At 36.6% G+C, this 15,910-nt stretch overlaps 3 protein-coding genes across 5 annotated transcripts; 1 reads left to right on the top strand and 2 right to left on the bottom strand.

The window, feature by feature from the left end:
* Positions 1-1,036: 1,036 nt before the first annotated feature.
* LOC105169530 (transcription factor bHLH95-like) lies at positions 1,037-3,351 on the bottom strand. 2 transcript variants are annotated; one of them, XM_011089938.2, is made up of 3 exons: positions 2,907-3,351; positions 1,467-1,919; positions 1,037-1,248 (listed from the first exon to the last, which is right to left on the bottom strand). In XM_011089938.2, exons 1-3 carry the CDS (start codon positions 3,249-3,251, stop codon positions 1,153-1,155), a joined length of 894 nt encoding a protein of 297 aa, XP_011088240.1. In that variant the 5' UTR covers positions 3,252-3,351; the 3' UTR covers positions 1,037-1,152. The 2 variants fall into 2 exon arrangements, with proteins under 2 accessions (XP_011088240.1, XP_011088239.1); XM_011089937.2 differs by having other exon boundaries at positions 1,037-1,251; positions 2,907-3,350.
* Positions 3,352-6,140: 2,789 nt separating this feature from the next.
* LOC105169529 (E3 ubiquitin-protein ligase MBR2) lies at positions 6,141-11,941 on the bottom strand. Its single transcript, XM_011089936.3, has 6 exons — positions 11,566-11,941; positions 8,576-10,299; positions 7,747-7,797; positions 7,137-7,232; positions 6,894-7,031; positions 6,141-6,698 (listed from the first exon to the last, which is right to left on the bottom strand). Exons 2-6 carry the CDS (start codon positions 10,295-10,297, stop codon positions 6,567-6,569), a joined length of 2,139 nt encoding a protein of 712 aa, XP_011088238.2. The 5' UTR covers positions 10,298-10,299; positions 11,566-11,941; the 3' UTR covers positions 6,141-6,566.
* Positions 11,942-13,199: 1,258 nt separating this feature from the next.
* On the top strand, positions 13,200-15,875 carry LOC105169527 (protein ALP1-like). Of its 2 annotated transcripts, none has more exons than XM_011089934.3 (2): positions 13,200-14,790; positions 15,450-15,875. In XM_011089934.3, exon 1 carries the CDS (start codon positions 13,391-13,393, stop codon positions 14,702-14,704), a length of 1,314 nt encoding a protein of 437 aa, XP_011088236.1. In that variant the 5' UTR covers positions 13,200-13,390; the 3' UTR covers positions 14,705-14,790; positions 15,450-15,875. The 2 variants fall into 2 exon arrangements, with proteins under 2 accessions (XP_011088236.1, XP_011088235.1); XM_011089933.3 differs by having other exon boundaries at positions 15,416-15,875.
* Positions 15,876-15,910: the final 35 nt, after the last annotated feature.

The raw sequence follows: 15,910 nt of genomic DNA, 5'->3' as shown, positions 1-15,910 counted from the left end.
TGAGGCGTTTTTGGAGGACATGCATCCAAAAGAATCAGTTTTGATTTTTTTTAAAAAAAAAAAAAAAAAGAAAGAGAATTGTTTTATTCTACCAATAATACGTTGCGACTGCGTCACCCAAAAGAGAAAACCCTAAAAAATATTAATAATAAATATGAAAATTATATGGTTTAATTAGTGGGTATTATGGGGTTAAAGGATGAGGTGAATAGCTTTTTAGTTATTGTTAGAAACTATGATAGAAAGAAAGGGCATTTCTGGGAATTAGATTTTGTAAGCCCCTCCAGAAATTGAGGCCATGGAAATGGAATCAGACATGGGCTTTTGATTTTCCCTTTCTTGATTGTCACTATTCATATATATATATATATATATATGCCCAACTCATTTTTGCTCCACATATATATATATATATATATATGTACATGCATTCAAAACAATAATATCTAGCCTAAAGAATTTAATTCTGACAAGAGTTAACGAAAATTCTTTCTTTGTGATTGCATTAGGGTAATTTTGTCAATTGGTTTTTTGGTTTTCTTTTTCTATATTTTTATTTGAATTATTTTTTTTCCTGTCTAAAATTCCGTCAATCCACACTGAGACGATTCAAATCAAATCTGCGCTTTAAGGAATCTATCTATTTGAATTGTAAGACGTGCGATTTTTCTGTGTCTTCTTACTTTTGAATCATCCTCCTTCGCTCTACACTTTATGGGCCTTTGTTTCTTTCTGAATTGGGGGCCCAAAATATATTAAGAGATCATTGGATTGCTCTTAGAGCCCCAACAAGGCCCATTAGCCCCATCTGCCTTTGGTTTTCATTCCCAATTTTCAATTATTTTATTTTAGAAAATATATATATTCTTTTCCTTAATGTGGACTTTGATTATGCAATGAATATTTATGTCACATAATGTGAGTTAATGTAATACGAATTTAACATTGATGAAAACCATATGTTTATTAATGTAATTATGTAATCACTGTTTTTAAAAAAAATAAATTAACAGTTGAGAATATGGAAAGATGGATATAATGAATTAATAATATAGAGATGAGGGGCAACATATTAATTGTGCATTCTAGTAATTAGTTGGGTAGGCTGTCTATACATATATATAATGAGGTTTAATTAATCTAAGAGACAAATTAAGAATTAACCCACAGCATTATTTCGGCAGCTGCCTGCTTGTATATTTCTTCCACTGGAAATGCCTGTGAGAGCTGCTCTGAACCTCCGTTTCCCTGCTACAATTATATACATACACCATAGTATTAAATATAAGTTAGTCTAATTAGCCATAATTTAATTTAATTGGCATATAACATTTGATTTTCTTCGCTAGATTATCTAGTAAATATTATTGTATTTGTGGTGTGATTGGTGAGTTTATTTAAATTATAAATCAATTACTGTTTATTATGTGATTTAATCGGATCTGATTGACCCAAATGGCACTTACGCGGGCATGGATCATGTACATGGATCTATTACGATCCGAGGAAACATGAGCAGAAACCAACTCCAGTTTGTGCTTCTCCATCACAAAGCAAATGGCGGTGAGCAGGCCGGGTTTTTTGATGCTGCAAACGTTGATATGGGCATCTCTCCCGCAAACATTCAGGATTACGTTGGGAGAAGTCCATGTCTTGAAAATGGATGGGAATTCGGGGCCGGAAAACATCGGGTGCGGGTTGGGGTTTCCTAAAGCCACAGATCCCTGCTCGGCTAGAAATGCCTCCCTTGATTGGATGGCAAGTCGTTGTTGGGTGATGATGGAGGGATCGTAGATGATGGGATTGTTGGTGATTAAGCCATTTAGCCTGTCAATCTTTTCTTTCTCAAGTGCCTGAAGAGTTTCTTGCAGTTTCTTGATGTAGTTCACTGCCTCGTCCACAATGGTGGATTTGTCTGCCTGCAATATAAACCTCAGTGAAAAAAATCAAGAAATTGGGCTATCATTCAGAATTGATGTATCGTTTAAGACCAACGGTCAATCATACGATAAGTACAATAAAAGTTGTTCTATGATTTATTGGGTGCGATGAAGCTCGTTTTTAGCAACCAAAAGAAATTATTAAAAAAGTATAATAAATTAATTCCTTACTGGAACAAAATAAATAATAATTAAATACATTATTAATATATATTATATATAAAAATTTCAATTTTTGGTTGCTCTCATAGCTGGAGAAAAATTCATTATGAACTAGAATTTAGAAGTGGTAGGTGTTTAAATTGAACATTAGTTTTATGTCTTTACATGCCTAGCTAACATTAATTATGGAGATTATATTAGTGAGAAATACTGGGAACTTTAATTAAAGCTCATGTGGGTGAAATTGAGAGTAGAAGAAAAGGCAAAAATCAGAGATGTCTAAAGAAGAGGAGCGAGTAATGATGGGCAAGAAGAGAAAGATGTAGTCAGATTGATAGATAGTTTGCATGCACACTTTATATGTATATAAGTCGCGGTGCGTACAACTAATTATGATGAAGTCGTGGAACTCATACTGACATTTATATTGTCTTACTGGCTAAAATAGAAATAGAAGAATCTTTGTTAGAAGCAATCTAAAGTTGGATTCTTGATTTTGACACACAACCCATCTCTTCTTCTCTACTCATTTTTTGGATCTGAAGATTCTTCTGATGAACACTACTCTATTTAGACAGAACCCATCAAACCCCACCCTCTATTTTTTCTTTTTTTTTTTTTTTTATTTCATCTTGAACTCATCTCTTACTGTGTGTGCGTGTTGTGTGGTGCCACCCCAAAAAGGTGCCTTTTCAAGAAACAAACTCCAAGTAGTTATCATTAACAAATAAAAAGAGATGAAGAACCCTACCTAGCTTCAACAACTACACACACACCACACACATTTAGGTGCTCGAATTATACCTTAGCGGGAAGATGAGGGAGTAAAGCATGAAGATTGGCAAACATGTTCCTCATCTTCTTCCTCCGCTCTCTCTCTGTCCATATATGCAACTCGTGATCATCAGATTCTCCACCGCCGCCTCTCCCTTCATCCCCTTGATCATCACCAGTACCTATGGCGGCGGAGCTCCTCTTCTTCCCCTTGGCGGCCCCCGCTGCAGGCCGCGCTTCCTCCGCCTGCCCCTTTGAATTGCTGACGTCAGCCGCCAACTTTCCGCCGCAATCTTCTTCAGCCCCAAAAGTTGGAAATTCCCATGTTTTGTCGTCCCATAATTCATGGCCAAGCTCGTCGGCCATAGCTAGCATGACCAAAAGCTAAGTATATATGAATAGGTTTAAAACACAGAGAGATGAGGGGTTTATATGTACGAGTACTGGGGTGGAGTTGGCATGTATATATATAAGACGAGTATATACATATGTATGTAGATGTATAGGGGTGGGGTGGGGTGGGGTTGTAAGGACATAGGTTATAGAAACAAAGCATGATTCGCTGGGGGGTTTAATTGTAAGAACAAACCAAAATACACTGATAAGCAAAAGCCGTTACTGGCTTCAAAACAGGAACCGTAAATAATTATGCATAAAAATGTGTTTGTATCAATTACATCCTAAATACATTTGTTATATGATTTATCATTTTTCTAAAATCGTATTTCAGTCATATATTAATTCAAATTTAGCTAAATCCAAACTATAATTTTTGCTAAAGCATGCATGTTACATAAATTTTCTCACACTTTCAAATCCAAATTTTTTGTTTTCTTTTCAAAGGAAATATTATAAAATATTGGATTTTATTCTAAAAATAAGCTCCTAATTAAGTGTTTGGATAAAATAAGATGTGGAAAAATCTTATAAGATATTAGGGCGTTTGGCATAATAAAGTCTTTTGTTGGTAAAATGAAATAAGTTGTTATTTCTTAACATATTTTGCTTTAAATAAAAATTAAAACGCTTTTATAAATAGTACACATTAGTTTAACTCAAAATAAATATTTAATAGATAATCTTTTTACAATAGAAAAAATAATGAACTACTACCTAAACTTTTGAATAAAAAATAATATATATCCTAAAATGGCACCTTATATCCTAAAACTGCTCATTTTTTATCCGAAGCTTGCGATTTGATTTTTAATTAGCCAAATACCCTCTAAATACTTTGTATAATCCTATAAGCTCCCAAATATTTTATAAAAGTACTTTAAAATTAGCTGACTTTAGATGCAGTGAATATACAGATTGGATTTATTATTTCAAATTTTGTACGCATTATTCATTCTCTCATAGTTACCATAGTTGATAATTAACGTAACACATACAATTTATTAAAGTTGACAATTTTATTTCTGATACATGATAATATGTTATCTGTAATTCCATATTATTGTGATTAAATTCAAAATGTGCAAACACTAATGTACTAAGATCATTTTTTTTTACCATTTTATGTTTACATTAAGTAATTTTTCTCAATGTAGAAAGAGTTTAATTAACTAATGTTCTTTCTGTAAATTAAGGCATTAATATATATATATATATATATATATATATAGGTTGGTTAGTTTCAAAATCGCTGACACGAGTATAACGCTTTACCTATATGTACATATATAATTAATCCTACTGTAACCCTTGTTAATTATCTCGTGAAAGGACCAACTATACATTAGGTAACATGCATGATGATGATTTACATGCAATAATTTCATTTTGCACACACGCTTTTTCCTTTACTGCTTAACTTAATTGATAGAAAGTGTGATTAGTTTTACCGTTTGACGTGAAAGAAATGCGTATGTTGCTCCTTTCAGGTAACGTTTTTATCTATTTTACCCTCTTCCCCAAGTGTTGTTTGTGTAGTACATATAAAAATGTGAGTGCATTGTATGCAACGTGCGCTGCTTCAACGCTTTCACGCACTCCTTTAACCTTCAAAACTTACTTTATTCACAACACTTAGCCTGTCAATTAATTACAGTGCCCCGGATAAATAAAAAAGAAACAGCCGTTAATTTTGACAAGTGTTTGTCAAGTGTAATACACTTATTGTTGTACAATTTAGGGAAAGTGATCAATCCACATAGCAAGTGTTATACACTTGTTTCGTGATTGATTTAGTTCGATCAAACCTGGTTCGAGTAAGAATTTTTCCTTAGAGAAGGAAATTCTAGTTCAAATCGAGCTTAATCGAACCTAAATTAATCGTATGGCAAGTGCAATACACTTGCATGTGATACACTAATAAGTATCTTCCCTTAGAGAAATAAGCAATGAAATAAAAGTAAAGGCTTAAAAGCATTTTTTTAACCCATAATTTAGGTTATTTGGCGTTTTCATCCTTTAATTTTGTAAAATAGTATTTTAGGCATATATTTTTTAATTTCCGTGATTGCAATCATTTTGTTTATTTCGCTAGAGCTCACCCATCTCGATGGAAAGATCTCATGTGACCTTTTAGAATTGGGTTACTATTTCTATTGACTCATTACATACGCATACTTGTGTAGTAACAAAGCATGGAAACCTTTGAGTTGGGTTCGTTGTGTGTAATTAAGTAGTGGCGTGACGTATCGCCGGAGGTGGGGATGTCGTTTAAAGAAGTTCTTCCTGCGTTTCTTACAGTTGTTACAGTAATCATGATATTGTGTCTCTTTCTGATTATCTTTTTGGCAGCTGTTCCTCCCCTTTCCTCATTTCGTGCCATGCAACCATATCCATTGGATTGGACCCATTCTAGGAATTAAACTAAACACTTTATTTTCGTAAAAGATAAGTCATGACTCACAAATTTAAGCGTTCAGGAGAGTTATGAAATCAATTTTAAATATTTTTCTTCTTCCAAAAGTTACTTGTAATAAAAATAAGACGTACGGGTATTTCAAGATATTACAAATTGCTGTTGGAAATTAGTTTCTAAAACATATATGCAAGTATAAGTATATGTATATGTATATGTATATGGATATAGGAGGCAGGGAAAAAGGGTAGAAAGAGGGGAGTCAAGAGCAACAGTGAAAGAAGTATGGTACAAGGGTAGGTTTTGCTAATTTCCTGTATCTCAAGTCATTTTATTTGCATTCTCCTACCATTCATCATTGATAGTTTGCAACATATTCTAGTATAAATTACTGGCCAATCAACTTGGAGTTTTATATAATCCCATGCTCAGCAAGAAATGAAATCGGGGAGTCTGGAAACAATCATCATGTAATAAAGACAAATACAGAATAGTTGCCAATAATGTCGGTACAAGTTTTCCTTAACCGTATTATTTTAGTTTAAACGGCTCAATTCTTGTTTTTGGTGTTGGACGAATACAAAACTGTTCACATCACAGAGTTTAGGCTTTTTATAGTATTAGGGTGCATACATGGCTTCTTCATTGTTCATTCCCTATAAAAGCACACTTCCTTTCCTTGAACACTTCTGGTTCATGGGCAAGAAAGCTCTTTCGATTCAGGAGTAAATTACCAGATCCGGTGTCAACCAAAGCTGTAAAACAAAGAAATGACGATGCAATGGGAAGGGTGGAGAAAGGTGTGGTGGGGTTGGGGGTGTTGGTAGTTATTTTTTGAGGGACAATAGTTGCTCTCGCACCAAAAATGCGGTTTACTTTCAAGTTCCCAAGCCCGTCATTTTACAGATGGGGCATAGATTCTTCAGCGTTAGCCACTGTTTGATGCAACCGCTGTGGAACTCGTGGCTGCAATCCAATATTCCAATATCATCCCCGGAGATGTAATCCTCCTGATCAAAATGAGGAAACAAAGAATGGTAGATGAAATTTTGAGCTACCCACTGAGCAAGAATATGGGAGATGAGCCAAAGGACATGTAAATGAGTTGGAGTATAGAGATGAGTAGCAAAGAACAAAAAAGGGTTCCCATTTTTTAAGGAGTTCACGTAAAAAGATTATTTGCAAGAACGGAAACTGGCTCTAACCTGGCATATACAGCACGGCTCCATGTTTGAGGAGACTCCCATAGCTTCATATGTTCGCTGTTTCATACAGCTCTTAATTTTTTCCTCAGTCAATCCAGTACTCACATTCCCTATTTGTTCCTCCAAAGCCAACAATTCCTGTCACACAACACGGAGTTTGACAACAATGATCTTCGAATTTCTTTTCGTTTTCTTGAAACCTAGAACGGTGAATCAAAAGGGTGGGTGAATGGACTAAAGTACCTCATAAGACATATTGTCAACATCAAGCCTCATATCTCTATGTCTGTCATGCAACTCAGCAAATCCATTTATGAAAGGGTCAATCAGCATATAATCCTGACAAGAAAAGTTACAACACTTAGGTATCATCGGTCTTTTTCACAATTAAATAGCACAACTGTTATAAGTTTGTTGGATCACTTCCGAAATTGAGAATCACAGAATCTAATTGTTGTGTGCATATATTGAAACCGATCAGAGAAGAGAGAACTAATTAGGTAAAACAAAACGATGGAAGCGCGTTTAAGGTTTTCACAGGTTGCAAGCATCAACCGATCAGGATATTATACGACAGTCAAAACAGCTTCCAAATAGAAATGTTCCCCTTCCACTTTACATTCCAAGTCACACATAATGTGCTGTGTGGATCATAAGGGAAATACAAGTGAAATTACAACTTGCTCCATTGCTACAAAGCAATCTACATCATTGAGCAAATATTGTATAAACATAGCATGTAAACAGTAGGTTGCAGGGACGAGAAATGCCATTGCATAAAAGGCCCAGCAGATACATTTAGGATTAAGAACAAATATTGAATTACTAATCATCACAAAGATCGAAAACAAACCTCAGCTTGTAAGTGGATGCCCCTCCGCATGGCATTCAGGACTTGACGAATCTGTTCACCAAAGCAGCGAAATGTAAGAAAGTGACAATTTCTTCAATTCACAAGAGCAACTTCTTTTAATAACAGTTCGTGTACTATAGAGGGTAGTTCAATTCCATATACCTAAACTAGTGCAGACCCGAACAATCCTCAAATACTTCGCACCAATTTTTTCTATTTGACTAGTAACTTTACCCAGTTGTACTATCAGATTTACCATGACATCAAGTACCTTTCCTCAGAAAGGAGGGGTATTAGCTTTATAGCCGACATGCTACAGAAACATAATGTTTTTTTATGATGAATTCATGGAAGTTTAACAATTCTTCCAATCTCCAGTTTATCTAGGGAAGAGAGAAGGAAAACAAGAAAACACAACAACATTCCTAGAATTAGAAGATGGTCAAAGGTCTAAAAGCCAGTTCATATAAGACTAAGTCCAAGTTCAACGAATTTCTAGCTTCATTCAGCACAAACTCCTATATAAAACGCTCATTGTGCAATCCCAGGTTCTTTCAGAAGCAAATCCAATGATTCTGCATTAACAGAAGATACCAACATATGAACATTGCAACATTATTGATCCAATTTTATATAGTGAAATCATACTCTTGGAGACATTTAATTGTAAACTTACATGGTTTGCTTATTAGACTGACGCTATAAGGAATGTTGAAAGAGCTTTCCCCAGACAAATTTACTGGAAATTTGTATGGTCATGACGTACAGTTATACACTACATTAACATGAATATTCGAGCTGCAAACAAAAGTTCAACAGAGGTACTTACCAGTCTATGTCTGCCCTCAACAGCAGCCAAAGCACGCCAACCATTAATATCATCACCTGGCACATCCATCAAGAACGCTGCTGACCTTTGATCTAGTTGATGTTGGGCTCGACTACTACTAGCTGCCTCATCTGATGAAGAAGATGCAGAAGGTAAAAGTGCAAAGTGACTTCTTCGGATTCCAGATTCAGATTCAACACGAGGGAAAGGAATCCACGGAGCAGTTTCTGATAATCTCTGATGATTTTGTGATGTCTGGTTTTGATGAGGCAACCATGCAGAGGAAGAAGTCCGGCCACCAGAACCAGACCCTATCCGTGAACCAGAAGCATGATTTCTAGAAGAAGATGCGGAAGTTCCAGGGGCAAAGCTCCAATCAATTTGATCTTGCAGGACATTTCTTGTCTCAGGGGCGGATATAGTCATGGGATACTCCAGATTATTTCTACGGGAGCTCCTAGCATTCACTTCCTCGCTCGCCCCAGGACCTCTTTCTCCAGAGACGACAAAAGAACTTGATGAACTGCCACCTCTGGAACTGAAAGATCCATTCCAAGGATAAGAATGCATTCCTCTAGCCTCATTTACATGCATTAAATGAGGTTGGATCAGAGTGCTGTTTGGATTTATTGGTAATGTCGCTGGTGACCTCAACTCTGAAGACTCAGCGTTTGAGATGGGTCTAGAAGGCATCGCAGCATAAACGCCAAAATTCCTCACAGAAGTGCCTCTAGGTGTATCAAACGGAATTGATTCATGTCGTCCGTGATTTGATCTCATAATGAAATTTCTAGCTGAGCTTTCTGCTACTCCTGGCACACTTGAAGAAGGGAAAGAGCCAGGGGCTACTCTAGTCATACCAAACCCACCACTTGGATTTAGTTGTTCCGAGTGATTGGTTGGAGACAAGTTCAGTGGGCCAGTTGATATACTTAAATTACCTGGAGCAGAATAGCAACCAGGAAATGGATGCTGCATTACGCTCTTCTCCATTGGCTGGTTGGAGCTTGAACTTCCACCAGGATAAAATTGTCCAGAAGTACCCTCAAGAGCTTTTCTCTTGCAAGATGAACCCCAAGTGCCAAAAGATGAACCTGATGCATCAGTATTTTCTGAAAAGGTACTAGAACTACCTGCAGAAGTTCCTATATTACTTGAAGAAGCATAAAAAGTTGGAATCTGATCCATTTCAGAATGACCAGACTTGTAGAGACTATGAGGTATCCCAGTTCCTAGACCTCTGTGGTAGTCATGCTCCCTCAAATTTCCATGGTTTGGACTTACATTCAGGGAACCACAATTTGAGCTGTAATTTTGCAGATTGAGGGATCTTCCAGTAACCTGATTGCCAACATAGCTAGAACTGCTGATATTGGGTGGTTCAAAAGACCAATCTTCTGACCTTGAATCAGATTCAGAAGCATAGAAAGATGACGACCATCCAAGTCTCATTTTTGAATCTTCGTCTTGCATATTTGCGCTGGAGCTGGATTCACCACGGTCCCAACCACTAAAGCTCGGACCACACTCATTAGCAGTATTTGTGCAGCTAACATTCCCATCAGTGGACGCAAGCATGTAATTTGATAACCGATTTTCAACTGGATTCAGCATGTTACCCCAAGAAGCCGAGTGATCCATAGAAGTGTTGCTGGCAACAGATCCTTGGTTCAGATCAATGGGCTCAGGAAAGGAATCTAGGGCACCCCTTCCGCGTTGCATACCTGTAATTATATTATATGTAAGAAGTGCTTGGATGACAGAAAAATATTTCACAGCAATTAGGGGTGAAGTGTTTAAGCTTACAGATGTGTTAAGATAATCAGAAAAAAATGAACAAGAAAAACAATAGCAGCTACTATTACAACCAACATTACCCCAAGAGAAAGGAGAAAGTGAGATTATATGCAGTCATCTCAACCATGCTCTGCGCCAGATGTAAACAACCACATACAATAATATATGTGATTATAGCTTCACATCAGAATTGTAACTTGTCATGAAAGAATGCAACTTCAGGTTATGGTCCTCAAGGCAGGTCAATAAAACATACTCCTCTATCTAGTTCCTAATTCAATTAACTAAATTACTTATCCAAGAAATGGAGTGTGATACCGCAGCATTGACCAAAAGAGCCCACAGCCTGAGAAACCATGGTGCTGCGACAAGACTCCACAATTGATCATTACTAGTAAACTCATGTATGGTCATTGAGATTTAGCTTTCATATTGGTCTGAATGCAATTGACAGCCTCCAGTAGACAAGCAAAATTCAATTCAAAAGAAACTTAAATCCACTAAAGAAAAATTCAAAATGCAGAAGTTTGATTATTTCAAAGAATACGATAAGAAAACAAATTCACTTCAAAGAAATCCTTAAACTTTTGAACCTTGACATAGGGTGCACAAAATAGAGATTGAGTAGCATTGAATAAAGTTACATACACTATTTGCAATCTTCACCTTGAATTCGACAAACTAATCAAATTTACCCAGAAAAAGAAAAGATGAAGATTCACAGGAAGAAAAAGAAAAACATAACGTGCTTAGTATAAATATACAGGGACGAGAAAAAGATTGTAACTTTGTAAATATCAGCAAAATTAAATTACTTTTGACAAATGAGTTCATCCTGAATGACCCACCGCAAAGTAAATGTCACCGAAACTCATGAATTAAAGTTCAAGATAATAACAAACCATTCGAGCAACAAAAAACTGAAGTACAAATCATATCTATTTGATATAAAAAAAAAAAGAAAAACAGGAGGGAATAAAAAGGAAGCTTGTACAGCTTCAACTATAGATCCCTATTTCCAGATTTTCGATCTCAATCTCATGTTGTTCCAAAGAAAAACAATCAGTTTCGCAACAATAAAATCAAAAATAATAATAATAATAACGACCAAATTCAGTCATCAATATTAATCAAACAAAAACGAAAATCAGTGCCAAGAAAAGCAAAATCAGCAGATGGATTAAGAATAAAACCTCAGTTTGAAAAGGAGATGATCGGCGGAGCCGGCGATCGGGCAATTGGGTTTTGTTTTTTCCTTTTTCCTGCGCCCCTTTTGGTTGAAATTATGATAATAAACAGTAGGTGGAGAGTAAGAGGTGTTTCCAAGAAACCAAGAGTAATTTTTTTTTTTTATCTTCTTAGCACTAAAAAATTAATATATTAAATAAATAAGAAGATTTTTCGTTTTTATGCTGTTTTTATGAAGGTGGGGATGACGGTTTCACATGTAAAGAGAGATTAAAGATATGCCCACGAGAAGACAAAGCAGAAGGGGTCGCTCAGACTACGTAGTTTTATGGATGAAAGAGAATGTGGATGTCTTTCGAGACTGCACACACACACACACACTGCACTCTCAGTGTGTGTAGAGAGAAAGAGAGCGGTGCGCTAAATGTAGAGTTTTATTGTGTTGTTTATATTAAAGAGGGGGTTTTGGGGTAATCAAGAAATTTGACCGAGGGTTAAAGGTCATTTTACTTTTTTGTCCCTAAAGGTAAAGAGGGGGTTTGGGAGTAATCAAGAAATTTGAACGAGGGTTAAAGGTCATTTGACTTTTTGGGGCCTGGTGTTGGTGAATTGTTTCCTTTTAATTCCTATATATTTGGTTAATAATTAGGGTAAAACATAGTGGGTTTTATTCTCTTTTTGAGGTGAAGGCCCAAATTAAAAAAAGCCCATATATTTTGGGTAATGGACTCTCTTATGGGCCTTAATAGTAAATGGGCTCCATCTTAAGATAGAGGTTGCTTGGTATATGGGCTTCTAATTGATTGTTTGTGTATCTAAAACCAAAAGTAGATCCAATGCTTTCAATGTGGTTTTGTTATTTTGCTTTTTAAGTTTATTGTGTGCGTGCAATTATACAAACTCCATTGTGTTTTGCAGTAAAATTATTTCTAAGCCGTAATTGGGACTATATTTCATTTATGAACCCAAAAAAAAAAAAAAAATTCTTGTTCTAAATTGAATTTTGACATTCTATTGGTGATAGAAATATATCTAATTCAATACAAAAAGAACTAAAATATCCTTTTTAAAGATAAAATACCCATTTGAGACTATGATCCATGCATTTCTCGTTCAGGTTGAATTGCGCCCAATCCAACTTGACCAATGACCCATAATTGAGGTCGTCCAATAACCTTGTACTAGAGGGCTTGGGTGGATCCATGTAAGTACTAATATTTAATTATGTAAATTCATAAAAAATTTATTTATTGATATGTTATTTCACACTAACTTAAAAGTTTTTCTTTTAAAATTTTTTACACATTGGAAGTTCATTACTTGAGCTACTAATTGAGCCTGACTAGCTTTTTATTTTTCAAATTTCAAAACACTCTATTCAAACTAGTCAGGAAAGAATCTTGATCTTCCAAACTTGCAAAATTAAATTATTAGAGTGACGAAAGTTTAACTCATTATCTGGTGATATATAGTAATTATATTTTAAGAGAATTTAATGTGATTTATCCTTTGATTAAATAATCATAGTACGCATAGTTTAATTGCAATATTTTCAAGAAATCAATATACTAAAAAAAAGGAATACAAAACACATGAAGAATCATAAGTAATGAATGCTAATATCTTTTTCCATTTTCAAAATCTTTTCCCCCGAATTACATTTAAAAAATATTATATAAGCATTTCAACACGTGCCTCTATGTAAACTTGTGAAACAGTGGAAAGAGTGTTCTTTCCTTGCTTTGTCTCCATCCGCACAGAAATCAAGATCCCACTCCATTTCCCGACACCCAAGGAAAACAAATTCCAACCCTCCCGTGGAAAAGGAGAATGAATTCCCGGGCTTTGGCTCCTTTGCTCTCCTCTCTAATTTCTCAACTTCTTGTTCTCATTTTCCTGCTTTTCCCTGCCCCAAACCCCCTCACTATAACCAATTCCGCTCCCTTTTCCACGCCCCGCCGCGATTTCCAAGAATCCCTTTTCCCTCTCCTCCACCATTTCCTCTCCACCTCTGGTGTAGCCGCCACTCTTTGCTTTCTATCGTTTTCCAGAAAACGTAAGCGGGCCCGCTTCCAGGGCCTCGATGACCCGGATAATGAGGAGGACCCGGGGTCAAGACTGGGTCGCCTCGGATCAGTCGTCTCCCGGAACCCCGAGTCGTTCAAGCAATTCTTTAGGATGAAGACGTCGACTTTTGAGTGGCTTTGCGGTCTCCTCGAACCACTACTCGAGTGTCGCGACCCGGTTGACTCGCCTCTCAATTTACCCGCCGAGGCCCGGCTCGGAATCGGGCTTTATAGACTAGCCACCGGCGCGGATTACCCGGAAATCTCGGGCCGTTTCGGAGTCTCTGAAGCTGATGCCAAGTTCTGCGTCAAACATCTATGCCGGGTGCTCTGCACCAATTACCGGTTCTGGGTGGGGTTCCCGAGTCCAACCGAACTGGATTCCGTGTCAGCGCGGTTTGAAACCCTCATTGGCCTGCCCAATTGCTGCGGAATCATAAGCTGCACCAGGTTCAATATTGAAAGAGCCAATGGTTCCGGTTCAATCACCCAAAATGATGCTGATCATGAGAGCATTGCCGCTCAAATTGTTGTAGATTCATCATCAAGAATTTTAAGCGTTGTAGCTGGTTTCCGTGGCAATAAGAGTAACATTCAAATCCTAAAGTCATCAACTTTGTACCAAGATATCCGAAAAGGCATACTCTTAAATTCGTCAAGGCCCGTTAAGGTGAATGAGGTGGCCGTGCCTCAGTATTTAGTAGGTAGTGGGGAGTATGATTTGCTTCCTTGGTTATTAGTACCATTTCTTGATCCCAAGGCAGGGTCAGTTGAGGAGAGTTTTAACAATGTGCATCGTTTGATGCTCGTTTCTTCATTAAAAACCATGGCAAGTTTGAGGAATTGGGGTGTTTTGGATAGGCCTATGAAGATGGATTATAAAAGTGCAGTGGCTTGTATTGGTGCTTGTTCTATATTACATAATATGTTGATCATGAGGGAGGATGATTCAGCTTTTTGCTATGAGTTGGATGATCAGGTAGTGGATAATCAGAACATAGCTAGTTTAGGGGGGAATTATGTTGAAGAGAATGCATTGGTTATAAGAAAAGCGTTGGCTACAAGAGCAAAACGGTGAGAAAAGCGTTGGACATAAGAGAATGCAATTTCAGGAAACGGCCAATTGCCAGGAAGAACAGCTATTTTCTTCGATTTTTGAAGGAGGTATTTAGCATTTTTTTCCCCAGAACCATTCATTTATTGAATTATAGGGGGCACGTTTTTGCGTATGTAGATAGTAAAATTCTTTTGATCATTGAAATGCTGAATTGGGATTCTCATTTTTTCCCTTTACTTTGAAGAATGCTGCAGTGTTTGTGAATAGTTTCAGCTACTCTAGTCCTTGTATAGGTTTCATACATCATCTTTAAATAACACTCGGAGGAGTATCTCCAAAGAAAATGAGAAATCAAAGACTCCTGGATTGAACTTTTGTGGGAACTCAAATATATTAGAATTTTATTTCTTGTATAACTGCAAAAGTTAAACATTGTCCCATCTGTCGCTGTCTTGTTAGCATTTCACAATAAATTTAGGTTCAGTTTTAAGCCTGTAATTATGCAAACTGCTGACATTATGTGTTGTTGGACGAAATATGACTTGGTCTAACATTCAACTTAGATGCGTATTGAAGTTTATATTGGTGAAGAACTTTCAACATTTGCCGGTTTTATTGTGTTACTAAACTACTCTGCCAGTAAAACATAGACATAATTTACTGCTAAAAGTAAACTTGCGATGGAATCACATTTTCACAATTTTACAGTATATATTTTTTCTGCTAATACAGTTGATCCAGATTGTACTGCTCATACTTTTTGAAGGTAGAATTCTCTGAAACCGATGTCTTTGGTGAGATGGAAATAAAGTGCATTATGAAACAAGTCGAGATTTTCGCCGGAAATAAAGAGCAGTCTAATTGTTTGACATTATGTTGATCATCTTGGTTTCTCTGGGTCGTTGCAGAACGACTACTTGATTGCTAATTTCGTCGTAGCCGTTGAAAGGAATGATGGGACTTTATGGAGTCGTTGATAGATCTTAAGGTGATGTATTCTGTAAAGAAAGATGGGACTTTACGAAGTCGTTGATAGATCTTAAGGTGATGTATTCTGTAAAGAAAGATGGTTGAGTTATTACATTAAACTACTCGATGAATCCCACACCAGCACCAGCACCAGCACCGGCCACATTGCTGATGTACCAATAGATTCCTGAGTTGAATCAATGAATAGATTGCTTGAACTGAATATGATAGTGCACATATACATCACAGGGTTGAAAT

Source organism: Sesamum indicum, linkage group LG8 (genome assembly GCF_026168435.1).
Source record: "Sesamum indicum cultivar Baizhima isolate 11 linkage group LG8, ASM2616843v1, whole genome shotgun sequence".
In the NCBI taxonomy this organism is placed as follows: Eukaryota; Viridiplantae; Streptophyta; class Magnoliopsida; order Lamiales; family Pedaliaceae; genus Sesamum; species Sesamum indicum.
This window is presented reverse-complemented; position numbering and strand designations above follow the sequence as displayed.